Source organism: Triturus cristatus, chromosome 6 (assembly GCF_964204655.1).
Source record: "Triturus cristatus chromosome 6, aTriCri1.1, whole genome shotgun sequence".
NCBI lineage: Eukaryota > Metazoa > Chordata > Amphibia > Caudata > Salamandridae > Triturus > Triturus cristatus.
The window spans coordinates 1742681199-1742702743 of record NC_140589.1 but is presented as its reverse complement, the minus strand read 5'-3'; the positions used below and the strand labels follow the sequence as shown (position 1 = coordinate 1742702743).

The 21545-nt window shown below is 47.4% G+C and overlaps 1 protein-coding gene across 1 annotated transcript in view; it reads left to right on the top strand.

Moving 5' to 3' along the window:
- The window catches only part of ALK (ALK receptor tyrosine kinase), a 2691376-nt gene that overhangs the window by 2613426 nt on the left and 56405 nt on the right, over window positions 1-21545 (top strand). Inside the window, exons 22-24 of the mRNA XM_085613005.1 lie at window positions 1011-1075; window positions 5955-6084; window positions 14737-14834. Coding sequence (XP_085469131.1) covers window positions 1011-1075; window positions 5955-6084; window positions 14737-14834 — 293 coding nt within the window. The remainder of the gene's footprint in view (window positions 1-1010; window positions 1076-5954; window positions 6085-14736; window positions 14835-21545) is intronic.

Genomic DNA, 21545 nt, shown 5'->3' with positions numbered 1-21545 from the left:
GGCGCTCTGATAGTGCATCACCTAAAAGGTGGCACACTATCAATCCGCCCCTGATGGCAGCCCTCTGAGGAGAGGAAAGGGGGAATCAGGAGCTCTCAGGTCAGGGGCCCCCTGAACCACCCCACACCACAGGGCAGAATTGCATTACTACTAGAGAGGCCTTGACAACTTGCCACCAGCGTCTTCCTTCGTGGGGAGTAGACACCAGATAGGGAGGGGTGCTTTCTGTAACATTAAATGAGGGAGCTGACTTTAGAAGCCTGTTCCAAGTTAGTAGCCACAGTTCCACCCCTTCATTTGGGTCTTAGAAGATCAGACACAGTGGGGGTGACTGAGGAGGCTGCCTTGGCCCTGCTTCTGAGCGTCATAACGTCATAGCAGTGCGTTTTGTTTTTTTCATTGCTGGGATGAGGCCAAGGAACTGTGGAGGACAAGGCTTTCTATGAAAGCAAACTCAAAGAAAATTCAGAATTTGTCTTAATCTTTCACAGGCTTTAAAGACCGACCCAGAGCGTGTCACGTATAGAATCGTTTTATAGACAAAACACACCTAACCTTTGAGGCTTACGCCTCCTCTTACCGGTTTGTTTGACATGGTCGCCTGAACGGGCCCTTTTGTGAACTTTGTGTGAAAGAAAGGGAAAAGAAATGTTGATATTGCTTTTCTTTTTCTGAATATATCTGTAGTTCCACAGTTGGAACTGCGTGTACCAAAAAAACTCCAGAGTTCACTCTGTACATCGTGATAGATCGGTTTACAGTAAATACAGTCAATTTTGGAAGTTGAACCTTGGAGCGTGAACATCGGAGAACGTTTGAGGAATGTTAGAATTTGACCAGAATCCTGATTTCCCTATCCCTCCAGCATTCATTTGTTGAGTTTCTTACTCCCATTTTTGCTTTAAGTCATAGCTAAATACATGTTATTGTCAACAACACTTTGTGCGGCCTTTGCAAGACTCAACTGTTGAGTGTCATGGCTCTAAACCCTTCCTGTGCTCTTTTCCTAGACCTTGCCGGAAGTATGTTCTGAACAGGATGAGCTTGATTTCCTCATGGAAGCTCTTATTATCAGGTAATCTTGTAGCTATGCATGTATGTATGCACGTGTTGGTATGAATATATTCTGAACCTAGCTAGAGAGCAACCGAACACTGGAAGACGACTCATGAGTGCAACCATAACGCATGAAGGGGGTGTGACTTCTGTGCTGAGCCTGACTGGTTGGAGGGAGCTGGGAGATTTCTTACTGGTGGAGATTCTGTGTCCTTTGAAGATATGGCGTGGGAGTGACGGGGCAAGCTGATGTGCCGAGAGATGGCACCGCGATTGGTAACATTGCTGGAGAAGATTTGCTTCTCAGTTTGTTTCTTTTTTTACAATTCTCGACTTCCCTTCTCACAACGTTCATACTCTTCATATTGTGTTGCATCCCTGACATGTTCAGTTTTGATGGTAGTGTCATTGGCACCATGCACTGAATCACTTGATGCTGTTGCGATACTTTGACCAGTTGACATATTTTCCCCTTCCCGGTTCAGTATAGTTTCACAACGTTATCTGCATTTGAAAATTGCTTAAAGTGATATAAGTTTCTTGTCTGGCACACCATTAGAAGTCTGGCCCTTTAAAGTATAAGGATATTGAGAACATTTTTCAAAAAGACTATCCCTTCCTCTTGATCAGGGTTCTTCAATAGCCGGATCCATGCCAGATTTTTAGCATATCCACATTTGGATAAATGTAGTTATTTTACAAATCTGGCATGGATCTGGCCCTCCAGGACCGATATTGGAGAACCCTGATCTTGGTCATTGCATATACTAACCATCCATGGAAGACTTTCTATAGTAGTCTCTTCCAGTCTCTTCCTTCTTCCTAGTGGCGTTTGTGATGTCATTGCCATGACTACGGAATGTACCTGTTTGAATGTCAGGAACCTGTGAGTGATTACCTCAATTTGGCGACAAGGATGGGATGAGAATCTACCCAGATCTCCTTGATTAGACTGGAAGACACTGGAAGAGACTACTACACTTTCCCCTTGCACAACTTTCCATTAATCTCCCTGAAGAAGACATTGAAATGTCCTTATTTTTCACCTTGACGGAAGGAAACATTAGGTTCATTTATAAGTTGTGGTAGGTGTGTGGTTAGTGCCAATCAAATACAACTATTCCCGTCTCTTTTACGGCCAGCAGCCTGCCAACCTGCTTCACCCATGTAAGAATCAGGTTGCAGTATTCGCTGCTCAATTTCTCCCTGCCTGGGAGTGTTATAGGGATAGTGGCGGAGACACAGTGTAACCTGCTAGCTCAGAGCTGGCCGTCACCCTCATGTCATCCTCCCTGGGTTATGGGAAGTTCATAGAGACTTACCACTAGATCACTGCAAAAGCAAGGCAGTGCAGCAGGAATCCCTGGGCCTTATTCGCAAAGAGCCTCTGCAGTCATGGCGGAGACTCCGCTATCTTGGCAGAGGCTCCGCAATTGGCTCAGCTGTCATTGGGGCGGTTCCACAATGAGAAACTGTAGTGTGGAGATTCCACCACGAGTACGGAGACTCCGCTGCGGCGGCGGAGGCCCTTTGTGAATCGGGCCCGCTGTGATTTACCAGGGTCTGGGAGTCTGCATAAGGCATTGTTTCTCCCAGGCAGCCCTGCAGGGCCACCAGGTGGTGCCAAAGCACAGCGGCTGATGTCTGCCACTGTCCAGCTGTTCTCCTGCCACAGCCTGGTTTCCCCTGTAATCAAAGGCATGGCTAATGAATGGGCGGGTATGGGTTTAGGCATAGGCAGAGGCCCTGACTCCACCCAGGTCTAAATTGGGCCTTTGACTTTAAATGCTCTTAACTTGAATTCCCTTGTACATTCTCTCAAGCTTCTCTCCAACAAAGAACTTTAAGGCTTCTGTCAGCTGTACGTATCTCTTTATAATCCCCCCACATAAGAAAATAAATAAATATAATATACATTATAGATAAATAGTCAACTTTGGCCCAGACACAAGACACACAATTATTGTGAGGACTTTCAGTATTATCTTTGAGAACACTCATTCCAGGAGTTTGCGCCTTCATGGCAATGAATGAGTCCCTGGTGATGCTTCTGATGCCTCATAGCACCGCTATGAGCAACCCTTCCCCACACACCTGGTAATAGCTACTTACCACACAAGCAGTGAAACAACTCAGACAACACATGATTGGGTGGAAAAACAGTTTGCCGCAGGTTTATTTTATTTATTTCATAAGTAAAATCTGCCTATGTGGTGGGTTCATTTACGGGCGATCCAAGAACAGGCAACAATGAGTGGCCTAAACCGCCCATCTGCCTGATGGGCCAAACCATTCGGCGCTACTATTTTGAAATCTCTGACCGCCAGTCCCGGATTAGTACTCACACATTTTTAGGGAGAGCGGTACAGGGCAAGCCCCCATTTGCTCAGGCTTGCAACCTCCCCAAGGACTAATGGGGCACCTCCGCTTACATCCCAGGGTCCTTCCATAAAGGCTCATGGGGTTTGGCATCGAGCACCCCTGCTGTGCTCCCTCAGATGGTACCCCTATGTACCAAACTGCCACTTGATCGCTCTTTAACTCCTCCTGTAGCACAAATAAATAATTAAAAAGTTCAGCACAAGAAGCAAAACGCCCCCATTAGCACGTTGGGTATGGGATAGGGTGTGTGTCAGCATGTGCATTGGGGCAACAAAGAGGCCAGCGACTGGGTTGGGCGGGTCTAAATACCTTGCCCCCCCCCCCCCCCCCCGCCCCCCCAGGTGCTGTAAGGCGTGGGAGAGCGCCGAAAGAGGGGCTTCCATGGGGTCCCAAAGAGTTGAGCATGGGTGCTAGTGCTGAATGCGACACTAAGGGGCTGCCCTCCTAGAAGGGCATACTGCGCGCTGCAGCACAGCATCATAATGTGTGTCGGGAAGAGGAGCCTGCCAGGTCCAAGAGGCCAGAGGATATGAATGTGTGTCTGAATGCACCTTTTCTTTGGAGCTGGTATGGCACTTATATAACACAGTATGGACTCGAATCACAGAGTGTTTTGTGTACATAGGTCCACGCACCAACACTTGGTGCCAAAAGTGTGATAAGTGAGAACAACTAATGTATGAAAAGCACCCATATGCTCCCATATTTATGGGGTGGATATCTCCAGCTGCAAACTATTTTCCAGGTGGAGAAAGAACGAAAAAGTTACTGTCCATTTTCAACTTAAACCTAACCATACACCATTGGAATTTTCACAGGTGGAAAATCTGCCAGTTCAGGGCTCGGACAATGCATAGGGTTCGCTACAAATACGAAAATATTAGTAACCTTAGTGAATCGGTCCCTAGAGTTTTGTAAAAAGGGCCAAGTCTGTGAACTGTGGTTGGAATCTCAAACGTTGTGATTGCACAGCGTCTATAATCTGACAAAAACCTTTTTTTACGAACCGATAGACTTATCTATTACAGCGCAGGAAGGTCATTCTCAGAGAACTACAGAAACTTTTCTCCATTAACATTCAAGAAAGAGGATTCCCTAAGAATACCTGCAAAATGCTGCGAATCCAGATAAGGAGGCCTGCCAGGGTCAACAGACCTCCGCTCCTGGATTCATATTTACACAAATTGTTGTTATTGTAGCCCATGTCTTTGGCTCAATACGAAGGAACATCAGGTATACAGTGGTCCCATTGACTGCTGACTGCGACCTCCTCACACACTGTTTCCACTTTGCAAAGGGATTCCTACTTCTTAAGTCAGTCATCTCGGGGTATATCCGTTCCTGTTCGTTACACCAGAATATTCTAGAGGGTGAAAAAGACAAATACAAACGAGTAAACTTAATTTGCTTAATTTGAGCCGGTGGATTCAGTTCCTCTGCACCGGTGCTTAATTTGCAACACCGACACATGATGGCGCTGTTTGTCTAATTTAGAGATGAGCACAACAACAGTTGTTTATTAATTCCAATATACATGAAAAATGACTAATACCTGCCACCAACGCCATTCTTAAAGCTTTGGGGCCTGGAATGGTCATTCTTATAGCTTTGGGGCCTGGAATGGTCATTCTTATAGCTTTGGGGTCTGGAATGGTTTGAATTGTCTCCCTTTTAGGAGTGTGATGTTTTTAGTTGTGTTGATACTGTCATTGCCAGCGCTCGCAGGGGCGATGGGTGGTGTAGAGTGCAGTGGGCTCCTGACCCAGCCTTGGCACTGAATTTTCCCCAGATTAAGCACTGGTAAACCAGCAAGAATTCGCCTAATCTGCAGTTTTGGTCACATGTATATGGCTTGTACACAATTGTTAAGTATAAATGGTGAACTGGCATTTGCAGCCCTTGGACTGCTGTTTTTCCTTGTTTCTCTCTCATGAGTCTGCTTAGAGTCATATGATTGCTTCATTTTCAGGCTTTCCCCGTCAAAGTGCAGAATGCTGTTGTTTCTGAAGTCCTCATGAGTTAGTAATATGGTCTCAAACAATGTCTCTTTCTGCGTGCCTGTAAATCCTCATTCGAGTAAAAAAAGGAATTTGCATCCGATCGAGGTTCTGCATTTTGCGATAATTTCCCCACCCGCTGTTTTTTCCCCTCACATTTTTCACCAGGTAAAACCTGGCAGTATTCAAGCAGGGAAACCACACCATCCTCATTTAACACACCACAGAACATGGTAATACATGTGGTACCTCTAGTTTATCTGCCATTCCAAGGAGCATGGATCACAATGGCATGCCAATATCACAACTAGTCAATACTGCATCCTGTTTTGGTATTTACCAGCTGTGATATTACCGTGGGAAATAACAGCGCACTCAGAATAAGGCCCTTAATGTGGTCCCCTAATTCTTTGCAATACCCATCAATAGCGCGCTAATGCTCTGTAGCGACATAGAAGTTCGAGTTCTGTATGGCATTCGAGTATGTGGACCTGACCAGAGTTTGTCTGTCCTCCCCAGCAAGTTCAGCCACCAGAACATTGTGCGCTGCATCGGGGTGAGCCTGCAGGCCCTGCCGCGCTTCATCCTGCTGGAGCTGATGGCTGGAGGGGACCTGAAGTCTTTCCTCAGGGAGACACGGCCTCGGCTGGTAAGAAGGATGCTCGCCATGTCACTCTCAGAGCTCCTGTAAATGCACACATTTTCTATTTCTCTCACATAACAAACTGCTGAATGGCTGCATTTCAGCACTGTGTGAATTTTGTGTATGTCTAGAAAAACCTCATTACATATAGGCTGCTGAAACCATAGAGTATAGACTTTGTGAATCCCATCCCACAGTCTCCTAATTTTGGCTTCTAAGAACTCACCATAATTATCATGAGTCATTGATTATCAACTTCATTTTGAATCATCAAACCAGTTCTGGGAGGGCCATTGGATACATTTGTGGTGAACAGTGCTTTTCTTGGATGCAAAACACATTCTTCTTCCAAATTCCTGGAAAAGCAGTTCAAGCCGCCTACTCTTTTCTCAAAGTATCACTCCCCTATCGTTTCATGATTTGGTTGGAAGTGGCTCCCTGCTTGTGTATGGTGGTGGTACTGTTCACATGTAGGCGATGCACAGATTTCTTGTCTTATTGCATTAAAGACAGAGTTGGCCTAGGTGAGTGGGTGGATGAATGTGACGGCATTGAAGTTATCGGGCAGTTTAGAGGTTGGCGGACAGGGTGCCTTGTTGCAAACATGATGGAGTACACGATCCACCAAACCCTTGGTCTGCCCACCTCATTTAGAGATGAACGGACCTTAGGAATTCTGTAGAAGGAGCCACATTGGCTCAGTGAACCACATACTTCCTCCCGACAGAGTGGAGGCTGTCAGAGGAAGGACGTTACTCCACCCACCCTATTTATGGTGGGTAGTGTATTGTCTTTTTTTCCTGTCTGTCACTTGCAGAAAAATTCTGGTGCAGTCCAGAAAAGGAAATGACACCCCCAGGGCCAGGGAGAAAACTCTCAGGGTGTGTGCCTCCTTCGTTTTTTGTTTCTGAAGCAAATTTCCGCTTTGGAAATGTGTTTCTGAAAAACAATCAGCACGTTAAAAGAGTTTTATGAATGGCTGTCAAAACTGACTGTGGCCATCTACCAAACTTTATATACATTGAAAGGAACCATCATTATGGCGGTTCCTTTAAGTGTACCAAGAGGACTGTTGGGCCGGCAGTCACCTCTAAATTTGACTGACTGCAGACCACCAGGGTGGCAGAGGATCCACCGCCACCCAGACAGACACCGTACCGACCATCAAACTGTTTATCAGGTCCATAGTGCCTCGATAGTCCAGACTTTCTCCCCTCTCTACATAGTAAAGTTTTTTCAGTCTGCTTCTACTCCATTGCCAAGCAGCGATCCCTTTAGAATGTGAAGGTGAAGATTCTAAAACATGGCTAGTAAGAAAATGGGAATAAAATTGTTGAAATGTGTAGTATAAAGATAAATATCATACGAACAGCCGCAGTCCGTGCAGGTAAGAGCGGTGGGGCCAGGTTGGGGTGGGGGGAGGGGATTCGATGGACAATGATGAGGGAAAGTTAAATAAATAAATAAAAATCCCTCGTCATCATCCGTCGAAATACTCCCCATACCGCCCCACCACTCTTACCTGCACGGATCGCGGCTGCATACAAAGTTCTACATTAATCCTATCTATGCGATGCCTTTAAGCAAAAACCCTTACCCCACAATTAAGGAACATGTAAAGGAAGTGCACATTTTAACTAGGAATGAGTCAGTCATTAGCTTCAGTCAAAAAGTGTGCTTTTGTAGTGCATATGTTGGAATAATTAAGTGTTTGATCTACGATCTTGATTTTACCGTCCCACAAAATCTAAACACATTTTTAAGTGATCTGTTTCTGTGAAGATAAACTGGCTTCCCTTTGGTTACTTGGCACAACAACAAGCCCTCCTCAGAGAAGAGTGCAAGTGGTACATTTACAACGCCACCAAAACATTAGACACAAAAAATAAACAATATAAAAATATCTAACTTGAATTTGTTATTCAGAGGTTATTTTTTTTTTTTTAAATGGTTGGTGAAAAATAATGAGACCTCAAAATCAAATTAACGTTATTGGGGTGTGTAGTTGAGCAAGACACAGGCACTTTCTGAGGTCAATCAGCGATGGAGTGGGATCACATGCAGGCGTTTCATGCACTCTGATCTACAGTGCAGCCTTCAGCCAAATGCACCAATGCACTCTATTACAAAAGGTGGCATCTAAGGGCATGGAGCCATCTTTGTCGAAATGAATGTCAGCCCTCCTTGGGTCAGAGAACAGACCAGCCCGATAAAATGTATACTAATAATGGACTCGAGAAAAGCAGTGCTCTTCTTTGCTCCGCCAACATGCCTGAATTACTGTTAGTTGATAGGAAACTATCATTCCTTTCTTACACTAATGATGTCATCATCATCCAATTCATATTGGATTGCAATACCTTTTGGATTCATTGATCACTTATAATAGTGTTAATTTCCTAATTTGTGTATCTCAAACAATAAGGATGTGATGCTTGGTTAAACTAAGGGCCGCATTTAGATCTTAGTGGTACAAAAGGGGGTGGTGATGGACGGAGCATCAGAACCAATCAAACACTCACACCCAGTCAACAGATCTGGGTTTGATCCATCACCGTTCTTTAGCCCACTCTGCCACCCCAGTTCAGACATGGCCATATGCAAATCAGTCTGACCCTGTGCCTCATGGGAACAGTCCAGCCCGAACTGCCAAGCCATGCCTTCCCTGGACCGGAAACAAGCTTCCTGGGACCGGTTTCTGGCATTTCAGCCGTCTTCAGCCAGGCTTGCTTGAATCCAGTGGCAAAGTGAGCAAGGGACTCACGTCTGAGCATACCCTGCCAACTTATGGCGAACAAAGTGGTACAAAAGGGGGTGGTGATGGACGGAGCATCAGAACCAATCAAACACTCACACCCAGTCAACAGATCTGGGTTTGATCCATCAAGTGGGATGGGTATTCCCAGACGTGGGACCCATGCTCACTACGCCACTGGAGTCAAGCTATCCTGGCTGATGACGGCTGATAGCCAGAAACCGGTCCTAGGATGCTTGATTCCGGTCCAGGGAAGACATGGCTTGGCAGTTCGGGCTGGACTGTTCCCATGAGGCACAGGGTCAAGACTGATTTGCATATGGCCATGTCTAAACTGGGGTGGTGTAGTGGGCAAAAGAACGATGGATTTAACCCAGATCTCTTGACTGGGGGAGAATGTCTGCATTGTCAGCATTCCGTCCATCATTTGTTTGTTGTAACGCATTTAGATCTTGGCAGATCAGGTCCCGCCATCGCTTTTTCGGCGGTCTTCCCACCCGCGGACTTGGTGGTCCACCCGCTGTATTAAGATGGTGTTGGGTCCATAGATGAAACACCGCCACACTCCCGCCACCTCCGATAAGAATTTTGTCTTACGACGAAGGCACAACATCCAGAAGTGGCTGGTGGCGAGACTCAAGCCAAGAGTCCCACTGAGCTGATTACGATGTGCCTTTCCGCAGAGGCAACTGTGGCGGGAATCCATCCAACTCAGCTGAATTAAAGGAAATGAGGTAAAAACATACCTTTTTTCCTGTTTCCTCTTCCATTCCTGTCGTGTACCCCATCGTCCAGGGCCCTCCTTTTCTGCTGCAACACCAGTGCATCGCCAAACGACTCTATAGTTGCAGAGATCCAAATTAGGCTAATTGTACAATTGTCCTGTGTATCGTGTGCTGACATTTGCTATAAGCTAGTGTATTGCTGCCTTGCTCTTACATGCAATATTTCTTTTATGTGTAATGCAGTAGTGTTCATTTTCCTACTAATCAAGGTAAATTGAACACACCTATATTGACACTAAAAAAATATTTGTTGTTACGGTGCCTGTGGGTGTGCATTCAATAGTGTGCATATGTTGTGTGATTGGCATGCAAAATGTAACACAGCGGGGCATATCACATTGCCTATATATGGTTAACATGCAAACATGAAACATATGTGTATTGACACATTAATAAGTTGCAGTTACTCGTCTCCACACCACCATGGCTTCACTCCGTCAGGTCTCCACTGCCAGGACACCGCCTGCACTACTGGAACATCTAAATCGGACTGACAGCGGCAGAGGACTGTTGGCCAGCAGAGAAGACCGCTGACGCAGCAGTCCTCTGTCTCTAGCTGCAACTTCTAAATATGGCGGGTGGATTGCCGTCATCTTGACGGAGTACTTGGGACTGCCACAGCGGCAGGATGCGGTGGTCCCACCAAGATCTAAATCTGGCCCTAAATTTAACTGGTATTTAAACAGACCAAAATTGAGAAGGTCACCAGATACACCTTTCTAAAGTAACTTTTTAACTACCATGTCCTGCAAGCATCACTTAACACTGTTTGATGTCAAATCCTCAAACCTACATTTGGGGTTAAGGTGTTTCATCATTAAATTTGGCTTGACTACAACGTGCTAATAATAGCAGTGTTTTCAGCAAAAATACTATAAGATGAAATCACTTAGAAAGCATTCCAGACCTTTCATTCAACAGGCCAAGTCCAAATTCCTCCTCTTGCAACTTCAGACTGCGCATAACCCTTCAGGAACTCTGTGCCTATTCATCCACTTCAACAGCTCACTACCTGCCAACTTATGCAAGACCTTCTTTAACCTTTTCCAACAATATCACTTTGTTACACTCAATGACCTCTCAAACAATAATCACAACCAAATCAATGAACACCTTGAATGCTTTTAAGACTATTTAGCAAGATAGCCTCCTCATCATTGTCAAAAGCCTCATTGCCACCCATATGACCTTATCCCTGCTGCCATCATTAAGGCCAAATGTATTTTGTTCTCTGAAGCCTGGGTCAAAATGATCAGCTCCTCCCTAACCCAAGGTACCTTCTCCGACTCCCTCAAATGCGGCCAACTCTCACCCCTGCTCATAAAGCCCAACCTAGATCCCAACCTCCCCGAAAATTTCAGACCAATTTTCAACCGACCCTGGATTGGAAAAACCCTTGAAAAATGTGTCTCCTTTTAACTTGCCAAATTCATCGGCAAGGAAAACTTGCTAGCAGACCACCAGCCAGGTGTCAGAGTTGGATATGGACTGAAACAGCTTCTTTAATAATCTTGAATTACATCCACCATGTACTGGGTGAGGGAAAGGCCTGCCTCTATGCACCAGGATGCCAATGGCACCCCAATTTACCTGAAAACTTCAACTTCAAATTACTTCCTCACCTTAACAACAATATTGCTCAATATTTACATTTGGGTGAATGAGAATTTTCTGACTCTCAACCCTAAAAAGACCAAATTCGTTCTTTTCTCACAGCATCTCTGTCTGCCAGAGTTCATCCCTACTTTGCCACTATCGGTCTCTTCATCAGAAATAATGTAAGACCCTGCTTTTATCATAGTGCAATATATTATTACAATTGCATAAACTCTAATGTCTAACTCCAATTGCAAAAAAATGTAAATCTGTCCTACAGCCAGATAACTTGAAAACAGACACCCATGCCCTGATACTATCTCAATTTGATTTTGGCAGTTTGGTTCTATTAGGGGCTTCCTCTAATATCTGTCTTGCATGCAGCAGCCTGGCTGTTCTTCTCAACCAAGAAATTCAATCACATCTCCCCAATACTCACTGATATGCACCGGCTCCCGATCGAGGCCAAAATCAAATTCAAGTTGGAATGTTTAGCCTTCAAAGCAGTCAATGCCAAAGCTCGGTCTTAATTGCCCATCTACCTCAAGACATCAGGGGCCATATTATACATTGAGCCCTGGGGGCACGTGCACCTGCTTTGTGTGCCCCAGAGCACAGTGGTATTACAGAAGGGGCTTCAGACGCTTGAGCATTCCCTCCTGTAATTCTGATAGCCCCAGAGCTTTCATTAGAGGATAATCCCTCGTTTGTATAGGGGCATGGCCCCATGCAAATGAGGGGGATCACTTTGTCTCCTCGTCCATGCACTGTATTATGGATGGGAGAGCAGAGTTAACCATGCCCTTAGGAGGTGCACTCAAAGTGCACCACCTTTTTGTGGCGCACTTAAGGCAGCCCCTTTTAGGAGAAAAAGGTGTTCCATGGATCCCCCAAGACACCCCCCTGCAGGCGGATGCAATCTCTCACTGAACATGCCTGCAAGGGGATCTCTCTCCCTCTTCAAAGTGTAAGCAGCATGATTTGTGCCCTGTGAAACATGGAGCAGCTTTGAAGCAGCCGCTCTGTATTTCACTTGAATGTGCTCCCCTGAGGGCAGTGCGTGTTTGCAGCTGCCCTGGGGGCTGCACATTCTTTGTTATAGGGTGCATTATCCCTGTTTGTGCCTGGCAAACCTTTTGAAAGGTGTGCCTAGCGCAAACAGGGAAAGTGTGCTGTAAACATAATGTGACCTCAGGTGGTTCTAGGAACTTGAGAAGTTAACAAAAACTTTTCCTGGAAACACCTTTTTTTCTGAATCTCTCATGCTCTACAACATTCTTTTTCGAGGACACGCCACACCTTCTGGAACTTCCTGCCCATGGTCAACAGGACTACACCCACCCTCCTTTTGTTCCAATGTCTATTAAAGACTCACTTGTTCAAACTGTACCTGACCCAATAACCTCCGTAATCCATAAAAGATCAACCCGAACACCACCACAGTGTCAGAACTAATTGATAGGTTAAACTGTAATCCTCACCCCTACCTCTGCATTTTGGTTCATTGTCATCTTCCGCTTCTCTCCCCTTATGCTCCCTCCCCCTGTTTCCCATCGACACTGCTACTCTCTTCTCGCGTCTTCCGCTCTTCATACTGTCCTACACACTAACTCAACCCCACCTGCTCTTATCCTCCCCGCCACTTACCTGAACATGTTATGTTGAACCTGTGTCACTCTGTTGGCTTCAACAAATTACCTGTGTAACTTATGTAGGACCGTGTGTCTCTTTTATTGTGAGCCTGTAAAGCACATGTATACCGTGGGCTTCCATGCACTATAGGAATCTGTAAAATAAATAAAATAGTGTTACAAAAAGCAACGAAGGTTAGCTATGTGGACCTTATGCATCAACTGGCCAATCAATGACATTTTATTAAAATATGGCAAGATACCTCATTGTCAGAGCAAGGGTCTAAGGCTAGGCTGTGAGGGATTCTCAGTCTGGCCAGATTAGGAGACAGAATATCAAGATGTCATTAATGTTTCCCATAATTGACGTCTATGAGGTCACATGAAGAGAAACAAATACACCCAATGCTACTAAAAAAGTGGCAGTGACTGATATTGCTGTGACACTAATCAGTACCACTCAGGACTTACAAATCAGCCGGAAAGAGTGTTTGTGTGTGCATTGCAGCCATCTGTGTGTAATCGGAGGGTCTCAGTTTCATTCCAGGCGGATCACGTCCACGTTTCATCATTCGGGTGTTACCTGTGTGAATGTAGGATGCATGCAGTGAAAGTTGTTCTGTGCTGGTTGGAAGCCTCCATACACATCACAGGACAACCTGCTTGGGTTCAGCCTGACATGAACACATGTCGGTGTTCAGAGTCATTTGTTTCTGAAGTCTGCAGTGGCCGTCACTGAAGCCCATGATGCATTAACATGCTCTCCTGTAACACCTGAAGAGTTAGGGGAGTTTAAGAGGAAGATTTGTGTCAGATCTATGAGCTCTTGCACTGCAGACCGCCAGTGCCTAGTAACTGCCCTATCCTCGCTGTGGAAGGCTCTTCCTAAGCAAAAGCAAGCCTAGCCCACTGGCTTGGCCTTTAGAACTGCAGCACTCAGCTGCCTCTTTGAAGGTGGTCTCCTAAGTAAGGAGTAAGTACAACTAGATTAAATACTAATTTACATTCGGTTTTGCTCCTGACAACATGATGACGGTAGCCAATGTAAATCTGGAACCACTGTAGATCTAGCAAAATAGCTCTGTGTTTGCGTTTTGGTCCACAATCAGGAAACGGCTCACCACAAACCATTCTGTTTTCGTCGGTTCCTCCCGGGCTCTGCATCCAGGTGTAGGTTTACAGCCTTTTAATAGAAGCTGCTCAGCACGCCAGCAGCCAGGAGCTGTACACATCAGCCATAGCACAATACACAGGTGCACGTGTTACATGGTTTGGTTGCTGTGAATCTGTGTCCAAAGTTTGATGTTTAAAGTTTGTCTCAAAAAGTGTGAAACGGTCTTTGAAATGTAATGGCGTCTAGGAAAGTGTCGATTAGGTTAAAAGGTAATTGCGCATGTTTTTCCTATTTCTCAAATAATGGATTTCGATGGTATGCTGTTATCCACATCCCTAATTCTAATTCTAACCTCTTCGCGTATCCCATCTCTGTCTCCGAAAGGAAGCCTGGCCAGACTCTCACCTTTAACCCTTCTCCTAACCCTTCCCCTTCTTCCATCCACCCCCCTATATCTTATCTTTACCCTAAATCTCCCTTTAACCCGTACCCTTTCTCTAGATGAAAGTAATCATATGATAACCTTTTCTGACTTTTTTAGGACTGCCTGAATCCAACACAAATTATTGTTTGGTATTTTATTTGATTTGAACTTTCGGCCTGACACCGCCTGTTGTTGCATTTCCTTCCAAATTAGACTATTGGATGCGCACGTGCAGGTTTGCCTTCTGCCCTAGAACCACAGCGAAGAATCGCAGCATTCAAACCCTTTGAATTCTCTGAGGATCTTTCCCTTCCATCTAATATTGAAATCTGTTGTCCTACTTCCCTTTCTAGAACCAGCCCTCCTCCCTGTGCATGCTGGACCTGCTGAACGTGGCCCGTGACATAGCACAAGGATGTCAGTACCTGGAAGAAAACCACTTTATTCACAGGTAAATCTTGCAAAAGGTCCGGTAGGGCACCTTGCATGTTTATTGTGATGAAAAATACTACATTCCTAACTCTTGCTGAAAAGACTGCTGAAGATGTTTGCGTCAAGGCTTGCAACCTTCTAGGTTTGTTGTATTAATGATCTGTCGCGAAGGAAGAGTCTTGACTCACCGGTCAGCCGGGTACAGCAGGAACGATGCGTTGCTAATAGACCCTCTCCCCACAGGGGTGACACCCCTGCGTGCTCATAAAACACCACATGTATGTCACCCTTCTAGGGGGAAGGGTAAAAGGGGAGAAAAGAACCAGAACGAAATAAACTACTGCTGGCAGGCTCCGGCACGGGAGGTCCTTGCTAGATACTCAATCTCTGGTAAGGTCCACCCCAAGAAGCCCTGCAGGTGGGACAGAAGCACATAACACATCAGACGCGCGCTCTGCACCTATCTCCCCTTCTCTTAGCTCCCCTCCCCGCTTATACACTTACGTTGGCCAGTCCTTGCTTTTCCCATAGGTCTGCAGGTTAAGAAACACACGTCATAGTTCAGTACTAAATGGTAGGAATGTTAGTAGTACTTATCTGCGGGAGTTTCTGATGCAGTGAGGGAAATACGGAAACCTTCCTTGGTTACCTCACCAGGAAGTCTGGATACTGAATCTCGGCATGCCCATCTACCGGCGTTACCCGGGTGTCCTTGGGGAGTCGGCTCGGTAGGGAAGCACGTCCACGAGAGGGTAGGGAGGAAGGGAACAGAGAGCAGCGCTCTCGGGGTAAGTTGGGGGGTGTGCGGTCGTCACCGCGATGCAAAAGGGGGAGTAGCGGTTTGTCATCCGGTAGAGAAACTCATGAAACCTTGCACCGCGTAGAGCGCGTCTCCAGCAGGTAGGCGAGTGCGTACCACGCACCAGCCCTTCACTCCGGGAATGGGAGCAGCGCTCACCACGGAGGGGCTCGGGGGTTTTCAGCTCCTTGCCGCGCTCTGGAAGGGCGGCAGTGGTGAACACGGGCCGAACGCCCGCGAATTATCAGGGAAAATGGAGAGGTCCGTTCCGTTGCCGAACTTCTCGCTCCGTAGTAGGAGGCAAGTCAAAGGGATCTCCGTCTGAGACCCGGAAGTACTCAAAGTGACAAGCCCCGCGTTACAGGTAGGCGGAGCTTATGTAGTCCACGCGCGACTCACACGAGGAGTCTGGGAAGTGTAGTTCTTGTCTCTTAGTCGGTCCTATGCCTACGCTGCGCCTCAGCTATCTCCTCCGTCCCTGCACCCTGACAGTACCCCCTCCCCAGGTCCGGCGTCTCGACGGCCTGCCTGGCTTCAGAGGGTGACGGGAATGAAACTGTCGCAATAATAAGGGGCAGTGGAGATTAGACTTGGGTTCCCATGACCGCTCCTCTGGGCCGTACCCCTTCCAGTCCACTAAATAGTATACCCGTCCCCTGATGACTTTAGAATCTAGGATACACTGCACTTCGTACTCCTCTTCTCCTTCTACCTCGATGACTGAGGGGCGGACCGGGACCCGTGTGTCTGGGTGACAGGGTTTGAGTAAGGAGACGTGGAACACTGGGTGAATTCGCCACTGGGGTGGCAGTGTGAGTTTCATTGCGACAGGATTAATGATTTTGGCGATCAGATATGGGCCCAGGTATTTTGGCTGTAAGCGGGTGTTGCCCTTGAGTCTTAAATGTTTGGTACTAAGCCATACCCGGTCCCCTACTTGATATTCTGGTTTAGGATTTCTCTTTTTGTCTGCCTGTTTCTTGTCTCGCTCTTGAGCCTCTTTCAACTGGTTTGTGGCTGCGTCTAAGGTCTGTTTGAGGTGTGCATGGTGTTCTTGTATAGAAGGTTGCGAGGAGGTTCCGGGCTGAGCGAAAGGCAACATGTTGGGATGAAACCCTTGGAGACAGTAAAACGGGGAACATCCTAAGGAGGAATGGGTAGTGTTATTGTATGCAAACTCGGCGGACCATAGTAAGCTGCTCCATTCATCCTGATGTTGAAGAGTGAAGCACCGAAGGCACTGCTCTAGTGTCTGGTTAAGCCTCTCCGTCTTCCCATCAGTCTGGGGATGATAGCTGGAAGAGAGACGGGCATCGATCTTCATACAGTCACACAGGTGCCTCCAAAATTTTGACGTAAATTGGGTTCCCCTGTCGGTGATGAGGACTGATGGTACTCCGTGCAATTTCACAATGTTTTGTAGGAAGACCATGGCTGTGGTGCTGGAATTTGGTAATTTGGTAAGAGCCAAGAAGTGCCCCATCTTGGTTAAATGGTCGATCACCACCAGAATGGTGTCATACCACTGACTGATTGGCATCTCTACTATAAAATCCATTGATACGGTGTGCCACGGTGTTGGTGGAGTGGGTATAGGTCGTAGTAATCCACTGGGTCTTTGGTGTTGCGCCTTAGCTTGTGAACAGATGGAGCATCGGGCCACATATGCGGCTACATCCTTTCGTAGTGATGCCCACCAAAAATATCTGGCTAGTGTCAGTTCTGTTTTCTGTGTTCCCGGATGTCCCCCCAAGGGGGAGTCGTGGATCCATTGCAACGCCTGTTGTTGGAGATTCTCGGTAGGCAACAGGATTTTGTTTTCATGGAACAGGTATCCCTCCTTCATATGTCGTTGGTGGGGGGCTTCTAGGATCCAGGTATGGGGATCGACTGAGGCGGAGTGTTCCTTTAGTTCGGTACAGAAGTCGTGAGACGACAGTATTGCCACTGTCTCTAGTGGAAAGGACGCCCTTTGCATGATCACGGGAGGTTCTTCTTCTTCTTCTTGGGGGGCCAGGGATTCTGCCGCCGGGGGTCGCGACAAGGCGTCTGCCTTTCCGTTCTGGGGGCCGGGCCGGTACTTGATAACGAAATCAAAGTCCGCAAAAAATAGCGACCATCTGAGTTGTCGAGGTGTCAGGGCTCGGGCACTTTTCAGAAAGAGTAGGTTTCGATGGTCCGTGTATATTTCCACGGTGTGTCTGGCTCCCAACAGATGATGACGCCATTCTTCGCAGGCTCTTTTGATGGCTAACAGCTCTTTGTCCGAAATAGTATAGTTGATTTCGCACGGAGTCAGCTTCTTTGAATAGAACGCGACGGGATGGAGTTGTCCGGTTGCTGGGTGACGTTGTGACAAAACACCTCCTACGGCGTAATACGAGGCATCCGTTTCAAGAATGAATGGTAGCGAGGCGTCCGGATGTCGCAATACCGGGGCGCTGACAAAGCGTTGTTTGAGCTCTTGAAAGGCCTTTTCTGCTAAAGGAGACCAGTGGAATGCCGCCCCTTTTTTCAAAAGAAGAGTTATGGGCTGAATGATTTTCGAGAAGTCTTGAATAAAGCGCCGATAAAAGTTGGCAAACCCCAAGAAGCTTTGCAGGGCCTTTACACAAGACGGCGACACCCATTCCCGAATGGCCACGGTCTTCTTAGTATCCATACAGAGTCCCTTAGGGCCTATGACATACCCCAGAAACTCCACTTCTGGGGAATGAAACAGGCATTTTTCTAGCTTCGCATAGAGAGAATGTTGTTGGAGTCTTTCCAGTACCGCAGAAACATGGGTAACATGGTCCGTCAAGGAGGTGGAATACACTAAAATATCGTCAATGTAGACGATGCAGAAGACGTCCAATAGGCCTCTCAACACCTCGTCCATAAAATACTGGAAGGCGGCGGGGGCGTTACAGAGACCAAATGGCTTCACCTGATATTCATATAGGCCAAATTTGGTTCTGAAGGCCGTCTTCCATTCATCCCCCCGCCGCACTCGTACCAAATGATATGCTCCCCGAAGGTCCAATTTCGTGAACACTGTAGCCCCTTTCAATTGATCTAACAGGACCGGGATCAAGGGGAGAGGATATCTGTTCTTCTTTGTGATGCGGTTGAGGGCTCTATAATCGATACACGCTCTCAAACCTCCCTCGCGCTTTGGTATGAAAAAAAGAGGAGATGACGCTGGGGAGGTAGAATGTCTTATAAAGCCACTGGCCATGAGGGTTTTGAGATATTGCTGTAGATATTCCGTTTCGGCTTCTGTGCGGGCGTATATGCGACTACAGGGAATGCTGGCTCCCGGTTCAATGTCAATGACACAATCATATTCCCGATGAGGCGGGAGGGTGTTCGCCTCTTGTTCACTGAACACCTTTTGGTATTGGAGGTATACGTTGGGTAGAGTTGTCGTACAATTCACGCTGGCGGGTACCTCACTGTTGGCCAGAAACCCCGCGGGGTTGATTGTGAGTGGCGGTGATGGTCCCGTTACTCGGGTACAATGCTCCTTACAATAGGGAGAGTTCAACGTAACCGTCCGAGCGGTCCACTGTACTAAGGGGTCGTGGAGCGTGAGCCAGGGCATGCCTAATATCAGGGTAAACTGGGGTGCGTCAATAAAATCAAAGCGGATGGCTTCTTGGTGGTGGGCTCCGATTCTCATCTGAATTGCAGGAGTATGATATCGTATGGGCCCTGATGTTAGCTCCGACCCGTCCACCGCCTTGACCATCTCAGGTATTTTCTTCTTCACCCCTTGTAGACCTATGGCTCTTGCATACGTTTGGTCGATAAAGTTGCCTGTTGCTCCAGAGTCCAGCAACGCATGCACCGATCTCAGGCCGATATCAGGAACGTCCAAGGTCACGTAGATGTTGATATGGGCAACGGCGTTCTGGACGGTGTTGACCGCCGCATGGCAGACCTCCTTCTCATGGGGCCGCAAACAAGGGGTCTGAATCGTGTTTGGGCCTTCTAGTTTTCCGGTGATTCGGGGGTGTAGGCCATCGCAGGCACTTTCTGTTCTCCCTTGCTGTCTCGAGACAGAAGTCGTACTCTTGCTTTACATTCCTTGATGAAATGACCAGGCTTCCCACAATAGAGACAGAGCCGTTGCTTCCTTCTCTTCTCTCTTTCGTCCGGGGTAAGGGGTCCTCTGATCCCTCCTATTTGCATGGGTTTGCTTCCGTCTGTGCCAAGGGTAGTACTCTCGTTGGGAATGCGGGAGCGGGGCGTTGGGAATCGAATCTCTGGGCGCTGTTTATCTCCCTTCCTCTCTAGGAGTCGATGATCGAGCTGTACCGTGAGATCGATTAGCTCGTCACATTCTGAGGGCAACTGTACTACCTGGGCCAAAACATCCTTTAGCTCACTTCTCAATCCTTGGTAATACAGCGAGGACCGTTTTTCCATAGGCCAGTCTGTTTCGGACACAAGTCTGTTGAATGTCGTTATATAGGTAAGCAAGTCTTGACTTCCTTGCTTTAAGGTGAGTAATTCCCTGTCCAAGGAAAGGAGATGCGCCTTCCTATCAAATAGTTTACGCATCTCGTCACAGAAGTTGTCGAAATCTCTCAGGATCGGGTCGTTTCTTTCAATGAGGGGAAAGGACCAACTAGCAGCATTCCCACGCAGATAGGACATGACGAATGCGGTCTTTGTTTGATCATTATGGAAGATCTCGGGCTTACATAGAAAGTGTAATTTGCACTGCCCCAAGAAAATGCCGAATTTCTTTGGGTCGCCATAATATCGTTCGGGAGGTGCCAGAGGCAGGTATGGGGGATGGAGGACCTGGACCATCGAAGAACTAGCACTCCCTCCTGTCGCTCCTCCTCCCATCCCTTGTTGAGTGGGTGGTGGTAGTGTCCACGGTTTGATGTATGGGGACCCTCGCTTATCGCTAACCCCCTGACGAGATATCCCTGCGACCTGTCTCCTCATTGTGCTCATCTCATTGCGGAGTTCTAGATTTTCTCCGCGAAAGGCGTCTACTTCCAGCCGTAAGGCTGTTAACGTTTCTAACACCGAACTAAGTACGGTGTTAGTATCCATCGTTCGGGCTGTACTTAAACGTGGGCTTGTCACTCTGTCGCGAAGGAAGAGTCTTGACTCACCGGTCAGCCGGGTACAGCAGGAACGATGCGTTGCTAATAGACCCTCTCCCCACAGGGGTGACACCCCTGCGTGCTCATAAAACACCACATGTATGTCACCCTTCTAGGGGGAAGGGTAAAAGGGGAGAAAAGAACCAAAACGAAATAAACTACTGCTGGCAGGCTCCGGCACGGGAGGTCCTTGCTAGATACTCAATCTCTGGTAAGGTCCACCCCAAGAAGCCCTGCAGGTGGGACAGAAGCACATAACACATCAGACGCGCACTCTGCACCTATCTCCCCTTCTCTTAGCTCCCCTCCCCGCTTATACACTTACGTTGGCCAGTCCTTGCTTTTCCCATAGGTCTGCAGGTTAAGAAACACACGTCATAGTTCAGTACTAAACGGTAGGAATGTTAGTAGTACTTATCTGCGGGAGTTTCTGATGCAGTGAGGGAAATACGGAAACCTTCCTTGGTTACCTCACCAGGAAGTCTGGATACTGAATCTCGGCATGCCCATCTACCGGCGTATCCCGGGTGTCCTTGGGGAGTCGGCTCGGTAGGGAAGCACGTCCACGAGAGGGTAGGGAGGAAGGGAACAGAGAGCAGCGCTCTCGGGGTAAGTTGGGGGGTGTGCGGTCGTCACCGCGATGCAAAAGGGGGAGTAGCGGTTTGTCATCCGGTAGAGAAACTCATGAAACCTTGCACCGCGTAGAGCGCGTCTCCACCAGGTAGGCGAGTGCGTACCACACACCAGCCCTTCACTCCGGGAATGGGAGCAGCGCTCACCACGGAGGGGCTCGGGGGTTTTCAGGTCCTTGCCGCACTCTGGA